Source organism: Oncorhynchus clarkii, chromosome 26, assembly GCF_045791955.1.
Source record: "Oncorhynchus clarkii lewisi isolate Uvic-CL-2024 chromosome 26, UVic_Ocla_1.0, whole genome shotgun sequence".
Lineage (NCBI taxonomy): Eukaryota > Metazoa > Chordata > Actinopteri > Salmoniformes > Salmonidae > Oncorhynchus > Oncorhynchus clarkii.
In genome coordinates this window covers 24,812,243-24,839,342 of record NC_092172.1, presented here as the reverse complement: position 1 = coordinate 24,839,342, position 27,100 = coordinate 24,812,243, and the positions used below count along the sequence as shown (strand labels likewise).

The 27,100-nt window shown below is 42.2% G+C and overlaps 1 protein-coding gene across 5 annotated transcripts in view; it reads left to right on the top strand.

Annotated features, from left to right (window-relative positions):
* Window positions 1–27,100, top strand: part of LOC139384754 (DENN domain-containing protein 2B-like) — a 79,326-nt gene that overhangs the window by 6,428 nt on the left and 45,798 nt on the right. For 3 of the 5 annotated variants that reach the window (XM_071129627.1, XM_071129625.1, XM_071129626.1), the window contains one exon: window positions 15,078–15,176. In XM_071129627.1, coding sequence (XP_070985728.1) covers window positions 15,103–15,176 — 74 coding nt within the window. In that variant the 5' untranslated portion in view covers window positions 15,078–15,102. Of the gene's footprint in view, window positions 1–772; window positions 830–3,551; window positions 3,823–15,077; window positions 15,177–27,100 lie in introns of those variants that run through there. The other 2 variants (XM_071129623.1, XM_071129624.1) reach the window with 2 other exon arrangements.

Sequence of the window (27,100 nt, the reverse complement as noted above, 5' to 3'; positions counted from 1 at the left end):
CAGATTTACAAACGCTGTTGAGTGAGAATAGCCATAATCATAGCCTAGTATGTCCTCTAATGTGGATTATATTTTTTCTCTCTGAGGGGCATCTCTCTGTTAGATGAAGTTATTCTTCAGGGGTACCTCCTGCTATCACTATCACTGCGACTAGGCAGACGCTGCAGCTGCAAGCTCTTTTTCTTGAACTTTTCCTGAACAGACTGTCTATTGTGCATATCTAACAATGACCTTTCCTTCTCACTGGACTGGATTGTCAGCAGCTAGATTGGGAGGCCCCTCTGTTCTCTGGCCAGGGCTTGCATAACAGGGGTGAGGGTGGGAGGTCACCAGATGCTTTTTAGTCTGGCATTATCAGACAATGTGTATGATATCATACACACACCCAGTTATTGGGTAAGACTGGTAGGCTATATGTATGCTGCTATGCCCAGTGTCCACACATCACCCATAATAGAAACCCAGTGTCTAGTGGAGCCACACAGCTTTAGATTGCCTTTTCACAATTTTATTAACTGGCATCTAAATGGCATGCTTGGCATACTATTAGTCTATAAACCATATAATGATCACTATCCTGTTGAAGCTGTTGGAATTCAATGTCAGCTTGCCAACCTTGATGATGAGTTGTAGATCTGTGTTGTTCCCTCAGTGGTTTAAGATTCATGGGGAAACCATGTGATAGACTGTGAACAGGATCTAAGTGGAATATAGCCCACAGAGAATGACTGTATTGGATGTCACAGTTAAACCATAATTTGACTGGGTTTAGGCTATACATGCAGCAGTGGATAATCCAGTCACAAGTCTGCCCCACAAGTGTCAGAAGGTATGTCAGTAATTTTTTCTTTGCCTTGTTAAAGGTTAATGGTGCATCAATTTTATGCAGTGCCTTCAATGTGCCGCATCTTCCTCCCCGGTCCTCCTTTTTCTACTCCATTTCATCTCAGCCATTTGCCTTTTAGGCCCATAGCAGGAATAAAGATGGCAAGACATAGGGCCATCTATGGTTTTGGAATGGAAGCATGGTAGTTCAACCAGTGTATGGATCCTAGGTAATCATGTAGCTAAGCTTAGCTCGTAACTTGGCATAAATTGTCACACAATACACATTATGGAGTGACTCAAGTTTAACGTTTTTATTGTCACGTGCACAAGTACCTTTGAAAAGCCTTTTCTTGCAAGCTCTTTCCCAACAATGCAGTAATTAATATCAGTAGTACTATAAAAAAAAGCCTAGTATTGACACTGATTCACAGGTATTCTGTGTTATCCTTTCTGCTCACCACCCAGCCTTTGTAACTAAGATCCTGTACAGTAGGCTCTCACTTCCTGTTACTTCTTGTTTTTGTTTTGAATGACGGAGACCTTTGATTTACTTTTGGGTGTAGTGCAATCTACTCTCTCTGTTTAAGCAGATGGGGAATGCTATCCTTTTCAAATATCACCAATCCCATTCTCTCTTTGGAGTTTGGCATTACAAATACGGATTGTTTGCACAACCTTTCATAGACATTCTTAAACCTGTCCAAGGCATATTCAAAATGGTTTGGGCATTGCATTATTTCAGGCTCACTTGCCATGTAAAAGCTATTGGTAAGGTAAACTGCCTGTGACCTGAAGTAAGTGCACCTTGACGTGTTGTCACTATCTCACCCTGGATTACATACCATTTGCTTTACTATACATTATATCTTCATGTTTTGATCATGCAACGGTGCCTTAAAATGAATGATATTCAGATGTATTTTCTCTGCTTCTCCTTTGATAGCTTGTCTTAAACATTTCTGCTATCCATCTATCCTATCTTTTACATAGCATATACACTCAGTGGCAAGTTTATTAGGTATCTAGTACTGGGTCGGACCCCTTTTGCCCCCAGAACAGCCTGAATTCTTCAGGGCATGGAAACGTTGCTCAATTGGTATCAAGGGACCTAAACGTGTGCCAGGAAAACATTCCCCATACCCTTACATCACAGCCAACAGCCTGTACTGTTGACACCAGGCAGGATGGGGCAATGGACTCATGTTGCATACGCCAAATCCTGACTCTGCCATCAGCATGACACAAGAGGAATCGGGATTCATCGGACATGGCAATGTTTTCCCACTCATTAATTGTCCAGTGTTGGTGATCGCGCGCCCACTGGAGCCGCTTCTTCTTGTTTTTAGCCGATAGGAGTTGAACCCGGTGTGGTCGTCTGCTGCAATAGCCCATCCGTGACAAGGACTAATGAGTTGTTCATTCCGAGATGCCGTTCTGCACCCCACTGTTTTACTGCGCCGTTATTTGTCTGTTTGTAGCGTGCCTGTTAGCGTGCACGATTCTTGCCATTCCCATTAGACCTCTTATCAGCAAGTTGTTATCGGCCACAGGATTGCTGCTGACTGGATGTTTTTGGTTTGACTCACAATTCTCGGTAAACCCTAGACACTGTTGTGTGTGAAAAGCCCAGGAGGCTGGCCATTTCTGAGATACTGGAGCCGACGCACCTGGCACCGACGATCATACCATGCACAAAGTTGCTTAGGTCATTTGTTTTGCCCAATCTAACGCTCAATTGATCAGTAACCGAATGCCTCGATGCCTGTCTGCCTGCTTTATATAGCAAGCCATGGCCACATTACTCGCTGTTAGTAGGAGTTAACTATTTTTGAGAATGGGGTGGTGTACTTAATAGCCTGGCCACGGAGTGTAGGCAGTCATAAGGGTTCAGTCAGATCCCCTCTCATCCCTCAGATTCATGATCCATAAATTAACCCTCTTCCATATCAGAGTAAGGGAGAACAGTGGAGGCACACAAAATGTCTTGTCCTCCTTTCCTTCTTTCATTGGAAGTTAAAGCCTGTGTGTCAGAAGTCAGCCCAGTGACATATATACTACATCTCAGCTCCCTGCAGCAGCTCAAATGGACATAAGCCTGTTTTCCACATGCCAGCTCCGACAGCTGTGCATGCTCATTTCCAGGTTGCCCAGAACACTTTTCCCCAGCTTTCCAAAAAGGGCATATCTGCCATTAGTATTGCCTTGAAGATAAAAGGGAACTGTAAACAGCTGAAAGATGGAGAGAAAAGAGGAATGAAAAAGACTGAAAGAATTGGTTCCATCTGGCGCATTGAGTCAGAGAGCTACGGTGGCAGGGACTTGTGGTTATTGTGTAGGGAGTGTGCAGCTGCCATGAACAGTGTCAACCTGGGGTGCCCCTGCCCATAAAGAGGCGAATGGAGCTCTGTGGGATGGATATTTAAGGGGCCCGACAGTGCTCAGCAAACAGCCGCCCACTCAACGAAAAGATGTCCACTGGACCATTCTTTAGAAAATCTGGCACTGAAAGTCAAAAGTAGACAAAAGCCAGCCTCTTGCGGCCTATGTGTTAGAGCGAGGCAGAGAGGAGGTTTGTATGGACTGTTAATTAGGAATGGAGGTCCAGGTGGAAGGCCTTTTATAATGCTTTCATGTTAACGGAGACGTTATTCATAGTCGTTCTCCTCAACCTAAACACATGCTTGGTCCATGACGACAGGCTGTGTGTACATACACCACATGAACAGTTCCAATGCGTCTCCTCCATGTAAAAGGTTTATGAGGATCATATGATGTTATGCTAGGGACTGAGTGGCTGGAGTGGCTCCTCCTTCCCCTCTACCATATTTACCCACTAATTCAACCTCCAGACTCACGTCTGATGTCGGATTTCCAACAGCAGTCCCAAAACCTCTCTCCTCGTTGAGAACACATGGAAGAAAAATGAAATGGTCTTTTGAAGACGAAAAAGAATGCCTGTGGATACATGGGTCCATACACTCCTCATGTCCTCTGGTGAGTTGTGACGTCTGGAAAGAGTTTTCAGAAGTTTTACTCTGCTTTCCCTGGCTGGCTCATGGCTGTAAGTGAGCTCAGCTCAACAGTAGTTTGAAAACCTTGGAGTATGCTGATCAGCAGAAATGGTCGGGAGGACATGTCTGCCAGAGAGGCCGAGACAGAGGTGTAGTAGCAGACTGGAGAACAAAATTAGAACAATGCTTCTATTTCTGGAAGCTATTGTGTCTGTTGTTATTACTTGATTTCCACCAGAGATGTGGTGGTGCTGGATGGAAATTACATCAAACCAAGGCTACTCCTCAGGAGGTTCATTTAAGTTTAAATAACAACTTACTATTATCATCACAACCCAGACCATGAAAGTTCTGTGTTCACCAAATCAAATTGACATCTCATATTCGGTATGTAACTGTCAGGTGTTGATGAGCAAAGATGCATAGTTGAGTGTCTGAGAATCTTTGTTGGATGATAAAGAAGCTCTTATCATTGAAGCCAGGTGCTCCAAGCTCCCGCCCCTCTCCTGTTCATCCACCCTTTAAAACATAGTCTAATGTGTTGAATACCAGGCCTGATGGACAGGACAAATATTAGCACATTCCTCTATGTGATGGGCTGGCCTGTGTGCCTGTTGACCTGTCAAGGCTGACAAGGCCATGGACCTAATGGCTTCACTATGAGATGAAACATTCCACAGCCCATGCACGTCACACGCACGCACACCCACATGCGCGCACATACACACAAACTAGCGGGAGTAGCTTTGCATAGTATTTGTGTGTTTCGGTCACCCGATAAAGGGCTTACTTTTTAACCATGAGTTTGCCCACTCAAGGACATGTTGAAAACAAAGAGTTTTTCCGTTCCACCCCGGACTGTCTCAGGAACACACACAGACTTGCCTCCTCAACAACCAAGCATAGTTTGTGATCTAATGGTATAGTAAGGACATAGTAACTGGACATGTAGTAACTGATATTATCTAGCCTCATGATTTCCCCCCATAATGGATATGCCTTTTGCTGTAGAATATGGTATGGCTAAGACACAACAGGACAGTTTTGAGTTAGTGGTTTGGATGGCAGGTACTGTAAGTCCTGTAGACAGTTCGGGAACGTGTAAATGTCTTAGATCCCCAGACAGAAGGCAAAACAAATCCTAACTGTAACTCGCTCTGAGGAACCTGGCGAGAATAAACATATACCTTGAACATTGTTGTTGATAGGCCATTTTTTTTTTACTCATGATTCAGAGAGATCATATCACAGGATAGTTCTTTGTATTCCTTGTAACTACTGTGGAACAACATTACTTGCTCAACCAGTTGCTCAGTCAGTGCTTATCCAGTGCACATCCCGAATGTAGGTAAGAGGAGGAACTAATCTCCTTTGATGTGGATTGTTTTCCATCCATCCATCTGTTTTTCCACCTTGTGTCCTGTAGTTCAACAGAATACTGTATGTATTATGTATGAGCCTCAGTCATGCAGGGTCAGGGTTAACTTCTGGTTGTCTTTGGACCCCTGGGTGGGGGGCAGAGTGGGTGTAAGTCATTCCCCATATGGCACCCTATTTCCTATAGTGAACTACTTTAGACCAGGACCCATAAGGCTTAGACCATGTGAATGCAGCATGACTCGACTAGAATGCAGAGGTGGGAGGACAGACAGCCTGTTGAAAGGACAGTTGTTAGCTCCCTTTTGTCATAATTCCAGGCTGTGTCTTGTTCATAACGTTCGCTGAATGTTAAGTCAATACTCAAATTACATGTCAATATCTGACAGGGCGGTGCATTCCTGCATAAGTAGTTCACCCTTGTGGGTCAAACAAAGATGACGTCTGTGAAAAAAGTAACGCCTACTTTCAATGCATTTTTCTGCAAAAGGTGGGTAAACTGTCAAGCAAAAATAAAGTGTGTTTACTTGTGTTTACCCTCCACTACACCACTGGTCTCATCTGAGCATCTCTCCCTTGACATGTATAAATTACTGAAAATATACGTTTAGTATGCAGTGTTCTTAAATCTCATATACCAAGTGCCAGCAGTCAGTATTTTCGTATGTGTGCAATGCTTGATTATGTGTGTGATGTTAACAGAGAGGTCTATTTTTTGGGTGACCTGAACATTGACTGGTTAGCATCTAGCAATCCTCTCAAGAGGAAGCTTCTAACTGTGACTAATACCTGTAATATGAACCAGGTTATCACTCAACCAGCTAGAGTGCATACCAAAAGTGTTGGATCTGTGACATCCACTTGTATTGATCATATCTTTACTAATGCTGCAGAGCTTTGCTCCAAAGCAATATCAGATTCCATTTTCTGTAGTGACCATAACATTGTGATAATAACAAGGAAAGACAAAGTTCCAAAGGTTGGGCGTAATTAATTAATAAGAGATCATAGAAAATGTTTTCACAGGACCGTCTTTTCAAAAGTAGTGCACTATATATGGAATAGGGTGCCATTTAAGACATTACCGTACTCTAGCCCTAGACACGAACCATGACCACCTTTTACTGAACATGGTTTGACAGTTTGCTGCTGCTTTGACATCCGAGGAGAGAAACTCTACATATTTCATCCCATTTTTCTCCCCAATTTCATGATATCCAATTACAATCTTGTCTCATCACTGCAACTCCCCAACAGGCTCGGGAGAGGCGAAGGTCAAGTCATGCGTCCTCTGAAACATGACCCGCCAAACCGCGCTCCTTAACACCCGCCCACTTAATCCAAAAGCACCGTTTAACTGACGAATGAAGTCAGCCTGCAGGTGCCTGGCCCACCACAAGGAGTCACTAGAGCGCGATGAGCCAAGTAAAGCCCCACCGGCCAAACCCTCCCCTAACCCGGATGACGCTGGGCCAACTGTGCACCGCGCTATGGGGCTCCCGGTAATGGCCAGTTGTGACACAGCCTGGGATCGAAATGGGAGGCCTATGGTTTGTTTTTTAATGTGAAGAGATGGTATCAGTCTCAGGAAGTCAGCTGGTTAACGCCTTGCTGTTTTCTCCCCAAAGCCCCATCTTGGACTTATCTGACCCAAATCTCTCCATTGTTGTGAACTTGTGAAGTAGGTTGTGCATATAACCTATATCACTACACTTTTAGAAAAAAGAGTTCCAAAAGTGTGACTATCTGAGACTATCACAGTGCAGGTGCATTTATACGGAGACTTGATTACACACAGGTGGATTGTATTTATCATCATTAGTCATTTAGGTCAACATTGGATCATTCAGAGATCCTCACTGAACTTCTGGAGAGAGTTTGCTGCACTGAAAGTAAAGGGGCTGAATAATTTTGCACGCCCAATTTTTCAGTTTTTGATTTGTTAAAAAAGTTTGAAATATCCAATAAATGTCGTTCCACTTCATGATTGTGTCCCACTTGTTGTTGATTCTTCACAAAAAAATACAGTTTTATATCTTTATGTTTGAAGCCTGAAATGTGGCAAAAGGTCGCAAAGTTCAAGGGGGCCGAATACTTTCGCAAGGCACTGTAAATATTGGCTGATTACACATAGAGTATGAGAAAGATGCAGAGACATTGCTACAGTGAAAGTTGAGACACAACACTCAAAACTGAAGTAACAAAATATTAAGTAGGCATTTGGGCGGCAGGTAGCCTCGTGATTAGTGTTGGGCCAGTAACCGAAAAGTTGCTAGATCGAATCCCCGAGCTGACAAGGTAAAAATATGTTGTTCTGCCCCTGAACAAGGCAGTTAGCCCACTGTTCCTAGGCCGTTATTGTAAATACGAATTTGTTCTTAACTAACTTGCCTAGCTAAATAAAGGTAATTTAAAAAAATGCAAATTTTGTGAATTTAATTTCCTATGAATCACCAATTCACTTGTTGCCCTCAACTTGGCTTCTTTGTAATTACACGCTGACACCTGCCTACTGTTCTTGCATTGCACAAGTAGCCTGTTTATTTAACAATCACTGCCATTTCCTTGTCATTACAAAGTGTTCCATATACACTGAGTGTACAAAACATTAGGAAAACCTTCCTAATATTGACTTGCACCTCTTTATGTCCTAAGAACTACCTCAATTCACCGGGGCATGGACTGAAAGTGTTCCACAGGGATGCTGGCTCGTTTTGACTCCAAATCTTCTCACTGTTGTGTCAAGTTGGCTGTGTGTCCTTTGGGTGGTGGACCATTCTTGATACACACCTGAAACAGTTGAGTGTTAAAAACCCAGCAGCGTTGCAGTTCTTGACACACTCAAACCACCTACTGTAACGGCTGTCGTAGGTGGAAGAAGGAGAGGACCAAGGTGCAGCGTGATACGTGTTCATGATCTTTTAATTACACTGAACACTAGAACAAAAATAACAAAATGGAACAAACGAAACAGTCCTGTCTGGTACAGAGACAGAGAACAACTACCCACAACTCAAGGGTGAAAACAGGCTGCCTAAGTATGGTTCTCAATCAGAGACAACGATTGACAGCTCTGATTGGGAACCATACCAGGCCAAACACATAGAAATACAAACATAGAACAAAACATAGAATGCCCACCCCAACTCACGCCCTGACCAACCTAAAATAGAGACATTAAAAAAAGGAACTAAGGTCAGGACGTGACACCTACTACCATACCCCGTTCAAGGTCACTTCAATCTTTTGTCCTGCCCATTCAGCCTCTGAATGGGACACATATAAACTCAGCAAAAAAAGAAACATCCTCTCACTGTCAACTGCGTTTATTTTCAGCAAATTTAACATGTGTAAATATTTGTATGAACATAACAAGATTCAACAACTGAGACATAAACTGAACAAGTTCCACAGACATGTGACTAACAGAAATGGAATCAAAGGGGGGTCCAAATCAAAAGTAACAGTCAGTATCTGGTGTGGCCACCAGCTGCATTAAGTACGGCAGTGCATCTTCTCATCATAGACTGCACCAGATTTGGCAGTTCTTGCTGTGAGATGTTACCCCACTCTTCCACCAAGGCACTTGCAAGTTCCTGGACATTTTTGGGGGGAATGGCCCTATCCCTCACCCTCCGATCGAACAGGTCCCAGACATGCTCAATGGGATTGAGATCCGGGCTCTTCGCTGGCCATGGCAGAACACTGATATTCCTGTCTTGCAGGAAATCACGCACAGAATGAGCAGTATGGCTGGGGGCATTGTCATGTTGGAGGGTCATGTCAGGATGAGCTTGCAGGAAGGGTACCACATGAGGGAGGAGGATGTCTTCCCTGTAACGCACAGCGTTGACATTGCCTGCAATGACAACAAGCTCAGTCCGATGATGCTGTGACACCCCACCCCAAACCATGAAGGACCCTCCACCTCCAAATCGATCCCTCTCCAGAGTACAGGCCTCGGTGTAACGCTCAGTCCTTCGACAATAAACACACATCCGACCATCACCCCTGGTGAGACAAAACCGCGACTCGTCAGTGAAGAGTTTTTTTGCTGAGTTTACAATCCATGTATACATTGTCTCAAGGCTTTAAAATCCTTCTTTAACCTGTCTCCTCCCTTTCATCTACACTGATTTAAGTGGATTTAACAGGTGACATCAATAAGGGATCATAACTCTCACCAGGATTCACCTATGTCATGGAAAGAGCAGGTGTTACTAATGTGTTGTACACCCAATGTAGGCAGTAAGCCTCATATTTGGAAACTGTACTGATCTGAAGTACTTCCAAAATTGATACCTAGTGTCACGTTCTGACCTTTATTTCCTTTGTTTTGTATTTATTTAGTATGGTCAGGGCGTGAGTTGGGTGGGCAGTCTATGTTTGTTTTTCTAGGTTTTGGGTATTTCTATGTTTCGGCCTAGTATGGTTCTCAATCAGAGGCAGGTGTCATTAGTTGTCTCTGATTGAGAATCATACTTAGGTAGCCTGGGTTTCACTGTGTGTTTGTGGGTGATTGTTCCTGTCTCTGTGTTTGCACCAGATAGGACTGTTTAGGTTTTCACTTTTCTTGTTTTGTTTAGTCTGTTCATGTATAGTTGTCTTTATTAAAAACATGAATAACCACCACGCTGCATTTTGGTCCGCTTCTCCTTCACCACAGGAAAACCCTTACACCTAGGCCTATAAAGAATCCTGGGGTACTCTACATTTGTTTTAATATAAACATTAAGATTAGCTGAGAGTCTTTTAAAATGTGTTTTTATTTGCTGTGGTTTATCAGTATGCCTGTCTTTATAAGTTCTCCTTTTTTCTAAACATACTGTATTTGCTTTCCAGATGTTACTATTGAAAGTGTTTTTACGCACAGGCAACAGTATTTTTACAGCTGTGCATCTTTCAATAAGTCAATGAAAAAACGTATTTCATCAAGCTGTAGCAGGTATTTAAAGGAAATAGCAATATTTTCAGACATCTGATATTCTGTCCAAATTTCATCTAATATTTAATGTGCTTCAGTGGTGGTCGGTGAAGTTTAAAATGAGGGAGGAGGATTATTATTTTTTATGAACATGGCCTTATTTCTATTACAGCATATTGGATAACTGTCATTCATATTCCATTCACCTAGCTCAATGTACCATCGATAGGTTTAGGCTACTACATGATACTCTAATTCTCTCTATACCCATCATGAGGTTGCTGCAACCTAGTCTATGAATTAAAGTTTACAGGTCGAGAAAAAAATGTGAGTAATCAAGGTGACAGTGACACATTCAATACTGTCTTGCACACTCTTGCTTGCATCTCACTGATCTAGGATGTAATCATTAGTCCAACAGTTGCAAACAAGAGTTTCTACTGGACAAATTCAGTTATGTTTTTCCCCGTTTTGTTCTGTTTGCTTCAGTTTTAAGATTTTTTTCTTCTACAGAATCAGCTGTCTGTGACCATGTGAAAAAACCTTCATATCATAACCGCTAACCGCTACACACAGCCTATATCATTGTCACCATATTAGTTAACGTCTCATAGTCAACATAGCTACTAGAACTAAAGCGTTAGTAAACCCACTACAAACATGCAGTACAGTGTACCGTCAGCAAGCAGTTTAGCAGTTACACCTGTCGGCCCAGGTGGCAATAAATGAATAAAACCAAAAGCTTATCTTGGAAGAGTTCCAGTGTTGGACAGCCATAGCCAGCTAGCTCACATAGCATCCCTCTCTGTTTGAGCTGGGTGCTTGAGTAGACTAAACTAGCTAGCTGCATTCACTAGCTAAGTGAAAAAATACAACTACATCTTAATCTCTCTCTCTCTCTCTCTTCTCATTCATTTTTAAAGAAATTATTTGTTCAAAAACTGACGTCCTCTGGAAGTTGTCATAATTACTTTGTAAGTCTATGGAAAGGGGTGAGAACCATAAGCCTCCTAGGTTTTGTATTGCAGTCAATGTACCCAGAGGAGGATGGAAACTAGTTGTCCTCCGGCTACATAATGGTGCTACCCCACAGAGTGCTGTTGAGGCAACTGTGGACCTTCATTGCAAATCAGTGTGTTTTAATCAATTATTTGGTGACATGTAAATATGTTTAGTATAGTTTTATCTAAAAAGGATAACCTTTTTTCATGTTTCACTATTTTTATGAAATTCACTGAAGATGATGGTCCTCCCCTTTCTCCTCTGAGGAGCCTCCACAGATGTGCTTTCATGTTCTGTTTTTCTCACATGCCTTTTAATGTTGGTGACATTGATGACTGTAGTAAGTGAAAGCATGTACAGATGAAACTCCAAGTATACCTTCGGGTACTTATGGTTGTGTGCACAGAAATAAATACAGAACAGAGCCTATGGCTATGTGTTTGAGTGTAGACTAATCAGCATCACTGCACTCCAAGGCTCACATTCTGAATACCTTGGCTTTCCCTGCCTGCAGAAGATCCGAATGAACCAAAACAACTGCAGTTGTTAAGATCTGTCAGGATATTCTGGCAATTCCCTGTGCAGCTGGATCAAAATGAAGACGTATGCTCTGTCCTCTCAGTCCACTAAAACAGGAAATAGATGACAGCAGGAATTCCTTCGCTCTCCTCATCTGTCTCTATAGGGCTCAGTGCCATCTCTCTCCTCATCTGTCTCTATAGGGCTCAGTGCCGTCTCTCTCCTCATCTGTCTCTATAGGGCTCAGTGCCGTCTCTCTCCTCATCTGTCTCTATAGGACTTATCTCAGCACCTCTGATCTCTCTGGGTTTTCTGTTGACCTCCATAGAAACCAAAACACTTTGGAAGAGGGGTTGTTTCAGTGCTGAGACTGTATTTTAGATTAGATTGGCATTTGAAGGGAGGAAACTGCAAGGGACATGTGGACATCCAGGGACTGTTTATGGTGAAATGACAGGGTCTTCATTTACGTAATTTAGCAGACGCTCTTATCCAGAGAGACTTACAGTAGGGAGTGCACACATTTTCTTACTTTTTTGGTTACTGGTCCCTTGTGGGAATCAAACTCCCAACCCTAGCGTTACAAGCACCATGCTCTACAAACTGAGCCACATGTGATCACGGGTTACAGACACGGCTTCCTCTGGGTGCGGATGTCTGCGATGTCATGAACACCAAAGAATGTGTGACGTTATAGAGAGAACCGTTGAAGAAACAACACATTTGATCTGAACATGCATTTCAACACAATAATACATGAATATATAATAAAGATGTTTTGGTGAAATTATAATAATGGCAATGATATGAACTACATTATCAGGCAGAGAAATATGCAAGACTGGAAGTCATTACCCTTTGATTGAATATAATGTTGATGAGAGTAGTGTAAATGTGATGGCCCGTTTGGCTCACATGTTGACTAGACCAAGCATGCGCGTGCGTCCGCCCGCCATCAAAATATCAGGTTGAAATATCAACTTGAAATCTGGACCAGCTATATTCATTTGGGGACAGGTCGAAACACATGAAACATTCATGGACATTTAGCTCGCTAGCTTGATGTTGCTAGCTAATTTGTCCTGGGATACAAACATTGGGTTTTATTTTACCTGAAATGCACTAGGTCCCTTTTTTCTGGATCTTTGTAGAATTTTGACCCATTTTGAGTCTCTACTCTGACAATTAATCCACAGATGAAATGGGAAACATGGTTAGTTTCTAGTAATCTCTCCTCCTTCAGTCTTCATTTTCTGTGGACTTTATATGGCGATTCGCAACCAACTTTAAGGTGCATTAACACCACCAACTGAAATGGAGTGTGGACCTCAGTTCATATTTCAATCACCCACGTGGGTATATGCTCCTAAAAACCAATGAGGAGATGGGAGTTCTATTTTAGCACCTGGCTACGCAGACGCTCGTTGAAGCACACAAGCATGAAATGTCATCTGGTCTGTAATGACCATCATTGTTTGGAGGAAAAAGGGGGATGCTTGCAAGCCGAAGAACACCATCCCAAATGTGAAGCACGGGGGTGTCAGCATCATGTTGTGGGGTTGCTTTGCTGCAGGAGGGACTGGTGCACTTCACAAAATAGATGGCTTCATGAGGAAGGAAAGTCAGCATCATGTTGTGGGGTTGCTTTGCTGCAGGAGGGACTGGTGCACTTCACAAAATAGATAGCATCATGAGGATGGAAAAGTATGTGGATATATTGAAGCAACATCTCAAGACATCAGTCAGGAAGTTAAAGCTTGGTCGCAAATGGGTCTTCCAAATGGACAATGACCCCAAGAATACTTCCAAAGTTGTGGCAAAATGGCTTAAGGACAACAAAGTCAAGGTATTGGAGTGGCCATCACAAAGCCCTGACCTCAATCCTATAGAAAATTTGTGGGCAGAACTGAAAAGGCGCATGCGAGCAAGAAGGCCGACAAACCTGACTCAGTTACACCAGCTCTATCAGGAGGAATGGGCCAAAATCCACCCAACTTATTGTGGGAAGCTTGTGGATGGCTACCCAAAACATTTGACCCAAGTTAAACAATTTAAAGGCAATGCTACCAAATACTAATTGAGTGCATGTAAACTTCTGACCCACTGGGAATGTGATGAAAGAAATAAAAGCTGAAATAAGTTATTCTCTCTACTATTATTCTGACGTTTCAAACTCTTAAAATAAAGTGGTGATCCTAACTGACCTAAGACAAGGAATTTTTACTAGGATTAAATTGCAGGAATTGTGAAAAACTGAGTTTAAATGTATTCGGCTAAGGTGTATGTAAACTTCCAACTTCAACTGTTTGTGTAAATGTATTTTGCAACACTCGCGCACGTAACGCAGGCGATGTGGTCAACATGTCAGTCAGATCCCTGTTGAGTCCTCAGAGCCTTCAGCAGCACACAAACTCTAAAACTAAAGTCTGCAATAAAAACACAGCTAGGCTTTTTTTTCTAGCCCTCTAGGTGAACACGTTCATGGGAAGAGGGCAAGTCTGTTAGTCTTGGCTGCTCTAGTCAAGCAGAGATGGATAAAAACACACATTCCAATCAGAAGGGGATGGAGTGTCTCCCCTCTTTAGTTGGCTCTATGCTTTGTTTGCAATTACTGGCTATTCTTGCCCACTTCAATCTCAAATAGCGATTTTAAGGGTGCACCGTAATTACAATCTAGAGACCGTGCTCTGTAATTTCTTTAATTCTACCTTTTAAAGTTTTGTGCTCTCTAAATGGATGGGAAAACAATGGAGTGAGATTGAAGGTTTCTTTTAAACAAGCCCAGATCTCCTGTCCAACTGGCCTGAATGATTCAGAAATATTTCTGCCGTTTCTATGGCAACCAAAGACATTTGTCTTCTGTTGTGAGACTTCAGGGACCATTCTCGTTTGGAGCTGTGACCTCATGATTACTGTATTTCCATTCATTTGTATGAAAAGAGAGAGGTGCTGGATTAACAGAGCAGAGCCTAGAGCACAGATGAGTCCCTCACACAGCACAGCCCTTTCTCTCCTTGGTTGTTGTACTTTATGCTCTGGTGTTTACTCACACTGTTAGGAATCCAGTGAAGTCATCCATCTGATATCTGATATGGCACTCCCATGGCTGAGATTAAGCTCCATATTTGTCATGTTTTTGGCCAAATATGCACAGAGCACATTGACCCACTTATACTCTCAAGGTCTCAAATTCAAGCATGAGTGTTTTGGGTAACGCTTTATTTCACATAACTAATTTTCTTATTACTGCAGTTTATTAACAGTAAGTAATGAATTGTTGTGATTTATAAGCATGTACACGGCTACAAGTATACCCTCACCCAAACAATCACAAAGACTTCAATCTGTTGGATGCGGATGTATTGTTCATGTTACGGCTGGGGAGTTTCATGTGTTGTATCCTGTCTGTCTATCAGGCGTGTGGGCGGTCCGAGGGTGACGATGACTGCCAACAAAAGTTCCAAGGCTGCAACCCGAGCAAGAGGGGCTAATGTGCCCCGGGACATCCCCGACAGGTCAGTGACATCCCCACCAGCCTCTAGGCCAGGGAGAGGGACAGGGACAGGGTGGATGGAAAGGGGATGGCTCTCAACATGCACTATGATGTCAGTAATAACCAGTGCAGGTGCTCATATCCTTTATTGCCTCAGAGGACATTTTCTTCAGGTAGTAAAGCTATTTTTGTAAATCTGTACCGTGGGATCCCACTATGTGTCTGTGTTGAGTGATACACTGCATACAGTAGGTGACATGGCTCATCAACCCACAGTTGTTAGCTTTACGCAATTATTAATAAGGAAGTACTGATTGTATTCTGTCTGCCTTTTCACTAGAGCTACAGGGCTAGCACTAGTAAACTCAGCAAAAAAAGAAACGTCCTCTCACTGTCAACTGTGTTTATTTTCAGCAAACTTAACATGTGTAAATATTTGTATGAACATAACAAGATTCAACAACTGAGACATAAACTGAACAAGTTCCACAGACATGTGACTAACAGAAATGGAATAATGTGTCCCTGAACAAAGGGGAGTCAAAATCAAAAGTAACAGTCAGTATCTGGTGTGGCCACTAGCTGCATTAAGTACGGCAGTGCATCTTCTCATCATAGACTGCAACAGATTTGCCAGTTCTTGCTGTGAGATGTTACCCCACTCTTCCACCAAGGCACCTGCAAGTTCCCAGACATTTTTTGGGGGAATGGCCCTAGCCCTAGCCCTCATCCTCCGATCAAACAGGTCCCAGACATGCTACATGGGATTGAGATCCGGGCTCTTCGCTGGCCATGGCAGAACACTGACATTCCTGTCTTGCAGGAAATCACGCACAGAATGAGCAGTATGGCTGCTGACATTGTCATGCTGGAGGGTCATGTCAGGATGAGCTTGCAGGAAGGGTACCACATGAGGAGGATGTCTTCTCTGTACGCACTTGAGATTGCCTGCAATGACAACAAGTTCAGTCCAATGATGCTGTGACACCACGCCCCAAACCATGAAGGACCCTCCACCTCTAAATCGATCTCTCTCCAGAGTACAGGCCTCGGTGTAACGCTCATTCCTTCGACGATAAACGTGAATCCGACCATCACCCCTGGTGAGACAAAACCATGACTCGTCAGTGAAGAGCACTTTTTGCCAGTCCTGTTTGTTCCAGCGATGGTGGGTTTGTGCCCATAGGCGACGTTGTTGTCGGTGATGTCTGGTGAGGACCTGCCTTACAACAGGCCTACAAGCCCTCAGTCCAGCCTCTCTCAGCCTATTGTGGACAGTCTGAGCACTGATGGAGGGATTGTGCATTCCTGGTGTAACTCGGGCAGTTGTTTCCATCCTGTACCTGTCCTGCAGGTGTGATGTTCGGATGTACCGATCCTGTGCAGGTGTTGTTACACGTGGTCTGCCACTGCGAGGACGATCAGCTGTCCTGTCTCCCTGTAGCGCTGTCTTAGGCGTCTCACAGTACGGACATTGCAATTTATTGCCCTGGCCACATCTGCAGTCCTCATGCCTCCTTGCAGCATGCCTAAGCATGTTCATGCAGATGAGCAGGGCATGCAGATGACCCTGGGCATCTTTCCTTTGGTGTTTTTCAGAGTCAGTAGAAAGGCCTCTTTAGTGTCCTAAGTTTTCATAACTGTGACCTTAATTGCCTACTGTCTGTAAGCTGTTAGTGTCTGAACGACTGTTCCACAGGTTCATGTTCATTAATTGTTTATGGTTCATTGAACAAGCATGGGAAACAGTGTTTAAACCCTTTACAATGAAGATCTGTGAAGTTATTTGGAATTTTAGAAATTATCTTTGAAAGACATGGTCCTGAAAAAGGGACGTTTCTTTTTTTGCTGAGTTTAGTATCTGCTTTTGTAAGCCATCCTCTACATTCTGGAATAGGGCCCCATTCAACTATAAACTCTTTGTGATCTGAGCAGAGGCTTGTTTGAGTTACCATGTTGAGAGATGACATCTTCCTCCTGGAACAGAGAAACAAACAGGGCTTGTAATGAATGTGCTGGCGATAGACTGTTCTGTTTTGTGATCAGTCTTTCCCTTCAACACTATATATACACACACTGTGTCCACTGAAACTAGGCTTAGAGTGAAGATTTAAGATCTACAGGAACTGGCATCAACTGGCATGGAGTGCTTACATCGGACTCACAGGGGTGCAACTGCAAGCCTTCACCATCTGCTACTTGGTGTGTAGTCTGTCAGGATGTTAGTTTACCTAGTGCTACATGTCCTTGTATAACACAGCAGTCAGTGGCTATGGCTCTGACATGTTTTAGTTGGATCTCTTATGTGAATAACCTTGAGAAGGGCTGCCAATTGGAAGCTAGCTACAGCCCTGACTGGTACATTGACCCAGTGTGAAAACACCATAGCCTGTGAGGAGTCTAACATGACTACCACTGACAGATACATTTTTTAAGAGAAATAGATTAGTTGTTTTTCTGTTACCTCACAATGTCTCCTGAGTTAGATACACTCTTAGAAAAAAAGGTGCTATCTATAACCTAAACATATTGTTATTTTGCTGTCCCTATAGGAGAACCCTTTTTGGTTCCAGGTAGAATCCTTTTGGGTTCTATGTAGGACCCTTTCCACAGAGTGTTCTACATGGAACCCGAAAGGGTTCTACTTGGAACCAAAAAGTGTTCTCCCTGGAACCAGAAAGGGTTCTCCTATGGGGACACCCGAATAACCCTTTTGTAACCCTTTAAGAGTGTAGTTAGCCCTGGTCTCTTTCCAATAATCTACAAAGGTTACATCAAGTGTTGGAATCTAATAATTGTACCCCATCGCTCATCTAACGACCCCAGTCGAGATAAAGAAGTTCTCTAGAAACAATAACACTCCCAAACTCTGTTACCATCAACACTCTACACAGTTCATGATGTTTCTATCGTTTTTGACTTATTAAAAATTGCACAACGTTAAGATGATTTTAAGAGAAGAAAGTGTAATTTATGCACAGAGAGAGCACCGTTATATACTTGCCCCCACCTTCCCTCAAGTCTCTCTATCCCCCCCAAAAAAGAATGATTCTGACGGTAAATCACTTGGCAGGAAAGAATTCTGCAAAGACAACTTCTCATAAGATCTGGGAGGGGTGCAAGCAGGGCTTTGATGGGCACTTATTTTAATAGAAAAGATTATTGCTGAGAAAATAAATGAAGTCACTGGAAAGCTGGATATAAATGTATAAAAAGGTAAAAGAAAATGAAATAAAACACATTAATGAGAGGAAGAGGAGGTGTGTCTTGAGGGTGAACCTCAAAGTGAAATGGAGCGGATGTTAATGGCTTCTCCCATTTTTCTTTTTGAAAATCTATCTATTTATCTGGGTTACTGGAAGCCCTCCTGTTGTGGCCCGGTCTATCAACCGAACAGGAAGTGACCTGTGGTTGATATGATGTGCCCTGGCTGGAGGACAGTGGGTCCAGGAGCCAGGCCCTAACTGGCACCCAGCTCAGTACATGTGTGGCCGCCACAGTTGAAGCTGCCCAGCGCCAGTGCAGGCTTGTTTTAACTGGCCCAGTCCTGACCACCAGAACACCCTCACAGACCCCAACCACAACGTAGCTATCCGTACCAGAGAATTCTGCACTTGATGTTTTCCTTTTGTGTGAAGGGGTTTAATACTGCAGTCAAACCATCTTTTTATGACTCCTGGAGTAATCTTGGCCAGGGCGTGCCTAAGGGGGTATTTTTGAACGTGCGCTGTTAATCTACCGGCTGATTCAACTTACATTTGGGTATAATGGTCTGATGGCTGGATATGGGGTGTTAAAAATCGATATATTACACAGGTTCTGTTGCTATTTGAAATACATCTACAGTGATTTTACACTGGAGCAGTTTTGACTATCACAGAATGTTATGGCTGCTGCTAGGTCAAACAAGAACCAGACTGAATTTAGACTAGACTAAAATATAAACACAACATGCAACAATCCAACTATTTTACTGAGTTACAGTTCATATAAGGAAATCAGTCAATTTAAATATATATTTTTTAGTCCTAATCTATGGATTTCATCTATGGGCAGGGGCGTGGCTATGGTTGGGCCTGCGAGGGCATAGGCCCGCCCATTTGGGAACCAGGTGTAACGCAGTTCAACTAATGTTGAATACTTATTGTTATCACGTTTCAGGTAAGACCCAAATGTAGACTGTGTTGAAGTAACAATGTTTATTACAGCAACAGGGTCAGGCAAATTACAGGTCAAGGCAGACAGGGGTCGATAATCCAGAGTAGTGGCAAAGGCACAGGATGGCAGCCAGGGCCAGGTCAGGCAGTGTAGTCGGGCAGGCGGGCTCAGAGACAGGACAAGCAAGGGTCAAAACCACGGGGGCGAGAAAAAGAGAGACTGGGGAAAAGCAGGAGCTGAGAAAAACGCTTGTTGACTTGACAAACAAGACGAACTGGCAACGGGCAAACAGAGAACACAGGTATACAGTGGGGCAAAAAATAATTTAGTCAGCCACCAATTGTGCAAGTTCTCCCACTTAAAAAGATGAGAGAGGCCTGTAATTTTCATCATAGGTAGGATTTTTAATGAATTTGCACATTATGGTGGAAAATAAGTATTTGGTCAATAACAAAAGTTTCTCATTACTTTGTTATATACCCTTTGTTGGCAATGACAGCGGTCAAAGGTTTTCTGTAAGTCTTCACAAGGTTTTCACACACTGTTGCTGGTATTTTGGCCCATTCCTCCATGCAGATCTCCTCTAGTGATGTTTTGGGGCTGTTGCTGGGCAACACAGAATTTCAACTCCCTCCAAAGATTTTCTATGGGGTTGAGATCTGGAGACTGGCTAGGCCACTCCAGGACCTTGCAATGCTTCTTACGAAGCCACTCCTTCGTTGCCCGGGCGGTGTGTTTGGGATCATTGTCATGCTGAAAGACCCAGCCACGTTTCATCTTCAATGCCCTTGCTGATGGAAGGAGGTTTTCACTCAAAATCTCACGATGAATGGCCCCATTCATTCTTTCCTTTACACGGATCAGTCGTCCTGGTCCCTTTGCAGAAAAACAGCCCTAAAGCATGAGGCCCTAAAGCATTTCCACCCCCATGCTTCACAGTAGGTATGGTGTTCTTTGGATGCAACTCAGTATTCTTTGTCCTCCAAACACGACGAGTTGAGTTTTTACCAAAAAATATCTATTTTGGTTTCATCTGACCATATGACATTCTCCCAATCTTCTTCTGGATCATCCAAATGCTCTCTAGCAAACTTCAGACGGGCCTGGACATGTACTGGCTTAAGCAGGGGGACACGTCTGGCACTGCAGGATTTGAGTCCCTGGCGGCGTAGTGTGTTACTGATGGTAGGCTTTGTTACTTTGGTCCCAGCTCTCTGCAGGTCATTCACTAGGTCCCCCCGTGTGGTTCTGGGATTTTTGCTCACCGTTCTTGTGATCATTTTGACCCCACGGGGTGAGATCTTGCGTGGAGCCCCAGATCGAGGGAGATTATCAGTGGTCTTGTATGTCTTCCATTTCCTAATAATTGCTCCCACAGTTGATTTATTCAAACCAAGCTGCTTACCTATTGCAGATTCAGTCTTCCCAGCCTGGTGCAGGTCTACAATTTTGTTTCTGGTGTCCTTTGACAGCTCTTTGGTCTTGGCCATAGTGGAGTTTGGAGTGTGACTGTTGTGAACAGGTGTCTTTTATACTGACAACAAGTTCAAACAGGTGCCATTAATACAGGTAACGTGTGGAGGACAGAGGAGCCTCTTAAAGAAGAAGTTACAGGTCTGTGAGAGCCAGAAATCTTGCTTGTTTGTAGGTGACCAAATACTTATTTTCCACTATAATTTGCAAATAAATTCATTAAAAATCCTACAATGTGATTTTCTGGATTTTCTTTCTCATTTTGTCTGTCATAGTTGAAGTGTACCTATGATGAAAATTACAGGCCTCTCTCATCTTTTTAAGTGGGATAACTTGCACAATTGGTGGCTGACTAAATACTTTTTTGCCCCACTGTATATACACAGGGGATAATGGGGAAGATGGGCGTCACCTGGAGGGGGGTAGAGACAATCACAAGGACATGTGAAACAGATCAGGGTGTGACAATTGTTACTAGTGAGATTCCAGTAACCAATCACATATTATATTGTGTAATATTTAAAAGTTTACAGCTATTACAAATCATCTGTCAGAAGCTGCATGACGAGCAGTTTATTTTGATCCAATCACAACTCAATACTCTCTCTTAGTCCCTCTCCAAACCTCACGTTCTACACCAGTGGGCTCCAACATGTTGAAAAGGAGCTAGAACCGCCATTCTATGGAAGAAAAGTTATATTCTATGGAATAGAACTATTCTATGGAAGAAGTTTCAAATCGTTGTGAGAAGTTGTATAAAACTGAACTAAAAAGACAAAACCAGATATTAACACTCACTTATCGATCCGAACGTACTGTGAAGGGGTTGAGGGAAAGATTGACCCTGGGATTTGGTTTGGTTTAATAAGGAGAACGAGCCGCTAGCGATTAGGCTAGCTAAACTATTGCTAGCGTTTTGTGCGTGTTCATACTGAACCAAGCATACGCACAAGCCGTTAACATTTAGGCTAGCTCAGCTATCAATCAATTTAAATAGCAAACATTAGTGATCATGCTAATCCTTCATGGTAAACTATTTTAGTTTTCATACTTTTATAAAATGTGATTAGCTATTATCATAATCCATGTTGGTACACAGTTATGTTTTAGATTACTTTATAAGAAATGGTGTAAAGGTGTAAGCACTAGTACTTTCCATTTGCCCAGACTAGATTATTGTTCAGTTCATGTGAGCCTGGTGCTACAGTTAAACTGTAAAGAATTCCTGTAAGAGATTAAAGCTAAGAGCTATATTAATGTTTATATGAAAGGTACTCATGGTATATATATTGTGTGATCCTGTTTGTAAAACAAGTCCGTTTTTTTGAGTATGGATTCAGTTCTACCAAGGATGGCGAGCCGCCCGAACCCAGGACATCCGTAAGTAGATTTGCATGTGAAGAGTTATTTTTCCTTTTCCTTGGAGGACACTGAATTTGCACTGCCATACAACGGTCTGGTAGGACTCTTTGTTGCAAGACATCATTGCACCATACGTTGCAGTGGGACTGTCATAAGCATATGCCACATTTATACACTTTACAGTGTTTATTGATATGCACAGTCACTCACATTTGATTCCATCTCATAGTGGTTTATAAGTCAGTATTTGTGAATTGGGTTGTGTTTTTCTGTGGATTCGGATGTGGAGGTCCTGGGTTGGCATGGTTGCATGTGGTCTGCAGTTGTGAGGTTGGTTGGACTTACTACCAAATTCTCTAAATGAGTTTGGAGGCAGCTTATGGTAGAGAAATGAACATTCTATTATCTGGCAACAGCTCTTGTTGTCATGGTTGTCGTAAGAACGGGACCAAGGTGCAGCGGATGTTGAGTTCCACATATTTATTGAAAAGTGAAACTAAAGCAAAAAACAAATAAATCAAATAAACAAACAGCTAAACATGACTAGGTGGTGTACAGACACAAACACAAAACAATATACCACAACACACAGGTGGAAAAAATAGCTACTTAAATATGATCCCCGATTAGAGACAACCAGCTGCCTCTAATTGGGAGTCATACAAAACACCAACATAGAAATTATAAACTAGAATACCCCCTAGTCACGCCCTGACCTACTACACCATAGAGAAACAAGGGCTCTCTATGGTCAGGGTGTGACACTTGTGGACATTCCTGCAGTTAGCATGCCAAATGCACGCTCCTTCAAAACATATGTGGCATTGTTGTGTGACAAAACTGCACATTTTAGAGTGGCCTTTTATTGTCCCCAGCACAAGGTGCACCTGTGTAATGATCATGCTGTTTAATCAGCTTCTTTAAATGCTACACCTGTCAGGCGGATGGATTAAATTGGCAAAGTAGAAATGCTCACTAACAGGGATGTAAACAAATTTGTGCACAAAATGTGAGCGAAATAAGCTTTTTGTGCGTATGGAAAATTTCTGGGATCTTTGATTTATGCTCATGAAACATGGGACCAACACTTTACATGATGCGTTTAAATTTTTGTTCAGTATATAATGTGCATTTGGAGCAATACTGTGGATATATACCGTACAGTTTGATTTAAAGGCCATTAGCAATAATGTTTCCCCAGCAGAAGCTAATGTTGAACATTGCTCCATCAAAATGCTTTCTAGACATATTCTTACAAATGAATGTGGCAAATCAAAACTAAAGGTAGATTAATTACAGAACTGATCAATGGGGTTCAACCTTGAGAATGTTGGTAACTAAAAGTAATCCGTCCTCTTGCTATTTTTACCCGTGTTTGGTCTTTATCCATTTGCTTTCCCTTGAAACCATATTGCATATGTTTCCGTTTTAAACACACTGGATAATTGGACATAACTTTGGACTTTTACCACAGTCAACTGGAACATGATCTAGCTAGCACTATTCTGTAAAACGATGACGTATGAATAGCTTCATCCAGGACACTGCTCATTATGGTCCTGGACTAGATTTAAACCGTGAGGAAACTGAACCTATGAGTCCAGCCTCTGGACTGGGTTTAATGAGAGTGAATCCTGAGTCCAACCCCCAGGTCCAAACCAGGCATGTGGGGCCAGTTTCACTCCTCTCTACCTCATTATGAGAAACCAAGCAGTTTCAACTGGGGAAGTTAGATACAGTAGACCCTCAGAGATAATCTGTAGTGATCTGGTTCTCATACATACTGTACATCCCTATGGCACTGTTCCTACATGCTGATTGATGGTTTGGGTTAATCTGTCAAGTTCCACTGGTTAACTCACTTACCAGGAGCCATTTTAGTGGAGTATCATACACTGCCTTCAGAAAGTATTTACGCCCCTAGACTTTTTTCACATTTTGTTGCGTTGCAGCCTGAATTTCAAATGGATCAAATTGAGATTGAGAAACTGTTTTTGTCACTGTCCTACACAATACCCCATAATGTTAAAGTGGAATTATATTTTCAGAAATGTTTACAAATGATTTAAAAATGAAAAGCTGAAATGTCTTGAGTCAATAAGTATTCAACCCCTTTGTTATGGCAAGCTTAAATAAGTTCAGGAGTAAAAATGCACTTAATAAGTTGCATGGACTCACTGTCTGCAATAATAGTGTTTAACATGATTTTTAATGACTACCTCATCTCTGTACCCCACACATACAATTATCTGAAAGGTCCCTCAGTCGAGCAGTGAATTTCAAACAGATTCAACCACAAAGACCAGTGAGGTTTTCCAATGCTTCGCAAAATAAGGGCACCTATTGGTAGATGGGTACAAATAAAAACAGCAGACACTGAATGCCCCTTTGCGCATGGAAAAGTTATTAATTGGACTTTGGATGTTGTATCAATACACCCAGTCAATACAAAGATACAGGCGTCCTTCCTTCCTAACTCAGTTACCGGAGAGGAAGGAAACCGCTCAGGGATTTCACCAACTTTAAAACATTTACAGTTTAATGGCTGTGATAGGAAAAAACTGAGGTTTGATCAACAACATTGTAGTTACTCCACAAAACAAACCTAATTGACAGAGTGAAAAGAAGGAAGCCTGTACAGAATAAAAATATTCCAAAACATGCATCGTGTTTGCAACAAGGCACTAAAGTAATACTGCAAAAAAATGTGGCAAAGCAATTACCTTTTTGCCCAGAATACAGATTATGTTTGGGTCAAATCCAATACAGCACATTGCTGAGTACCACTCTCCATATTTTCAAGCATAGTGGTGGCTGCATCATGTTATGGGTATGCGTGTAATCATTCCGGACTGGGAAGTTCTTCAGGATAAAAAAAGAAATGGAATGACGCTTAAGTACAAGCAAAATCCTAGGGGAAACCTGGTTTAGTCTGCTTTCCATCAGACACTGGAAAATTAATTCACCTTTCAGCAAGACAACAACCTAAAACACAAGGCCAAATCTACAGGGAATGTTCCTGAGTGACCGAGTTACAGTTTTGACTTAAATTTACTTGAAATCTATGGCAATACCTGAAAATGGTTGTCTAGCAATGATCAACAACCGATTTGACGGAGCTTGAAGCATTTTGAAAATAATAATGTGCAAATGTTGCACTATCCAAGTGTGGAAAGCTCTTAGAGACTCACCCAGAAAGACTCTAAGCTGTAATGGCAGCTGTAATCGCTGCTAAAGGTGATTCTAAAAAAGTATTGACTCAGAGGTGTGAATACTTATGTAAATGAGACATTTCTACATTTCATTTCAATAAATTTGCAAAAATGTCTAAAAACATGTTTTCACTTTGTCATTATGGGGTATTGTGGGTGAGAAAAAACATCTGTGTAATCCATTTGGAATTCAGGCTGTAACACAACAAAATGTGGAATAAGTCAAGGGGTATGAATACTTTCCGAAGGCACTGTATTGTCCCTCATATTGTTATTTGTTCTACAATAGGTCTACCCTACATTCTTAGAACCCTTTGTCCCTCATATTGTTATTTGTTCTATAATAGGCCTACCCTACACTCTTAGAACCATTTCCACAGAGAGTACTACATAGAACCCAAAAAGGGTTTTACCTGGAACCAAAAAGGTTCTACCTTGCACCAAAAAGGGTTCTCCTATGGGACAGCTGAAGAACTCTGTGTATGTTGAGTATGGGAAATGTAAATATTTTGACCTTAATATGTGTACAGTTCAGTAATGCTATTGAACTGACCCCATTTACCTTAATATGTGTACAGTTCAGTAATGCTATTGAACTGGTCCATTTACCTTCATATGTGTACAGTTCAGTAATGCTATTGAACTGGTCCATTTACCTTCATATGTGTACAGTTCAGTAATGCTATTGAACTGACCCCATTTACCTTCATATGTGTACAGTTCAGTAATGCTATTGAACTGGTCCATTTACCTTCATATGTGTACAGTTCAGTAATGCTATTGAACTGGTCCATTTACCTTCATATGTGTACAGTTCAGTAATGCTATTGAACTGGTCCATTTACCTTCATATGTGTACAGTTCAGTAATGCTATTGAACTGGTCCATTTACCTTCATATGTGTACAGTTCAGTAATGCTATTGAACTGACCCCATTTACCTTCATATGTGTACAGTTCAGTAATGCTATTGAACTGGTCCATTTACCTTCATATGTGTACAGTTCAGTAATGCTATTGAACTGGTCCATTTACCTTAATATGTGTACAGTTCAGTAATGCTATTGAACTGGTCCATTTACCTTCATATGTGTACAGTTCAGTAATGCTATTGAACTGGTCCATTTACCTTCATATGTGTACAGTTCAGTAATGCTATTGAACTGACACCATTTACCTTCATATGTGTACAGTTCCGTAATGCTATTGAACTGGTCCATTTAATTTATTATATTTACGTTATGGCTTAATCAAGCTTTAAAGGGCGTTCTTTAGTTGATACCTAACTTTACCTATCTTGCAGCTTCCTTCACTTCTTTGGGCTGTTGCTATAATGACAAAACCTTTCCTGCTTTCCAAACAGACTTTAGGGGCCTAAGAATAGGTGTGTTCTGTCAACTCTACTGGATTTGAACCCGTAATGCTTGTTTAGAATTTAGAATGTACAATTTGGATTGTTTGAGGAGGCAAGCCACTTGGACATAGCAGTTTGTCAGGAATCATCAATTTGTCAGGAATCATCAAGTTTGCAGATGACACTACAGTGGTAGGCTTGATTACCAACAACGACGAGACGGCCTACAGAGAGGAGGTGAGGGCCCTCGGAGTGTGGTGTCAGGAAAATAACCTCACACTCAACGTCAAGGAGATGATCGTGGACTTCAGGAAACAGCAGAGGGAGCACCCCCCTATCCACATCGACGGGACAGTAGTGGAGAAGGTGGAAAGTTTTAAGTTCCTCG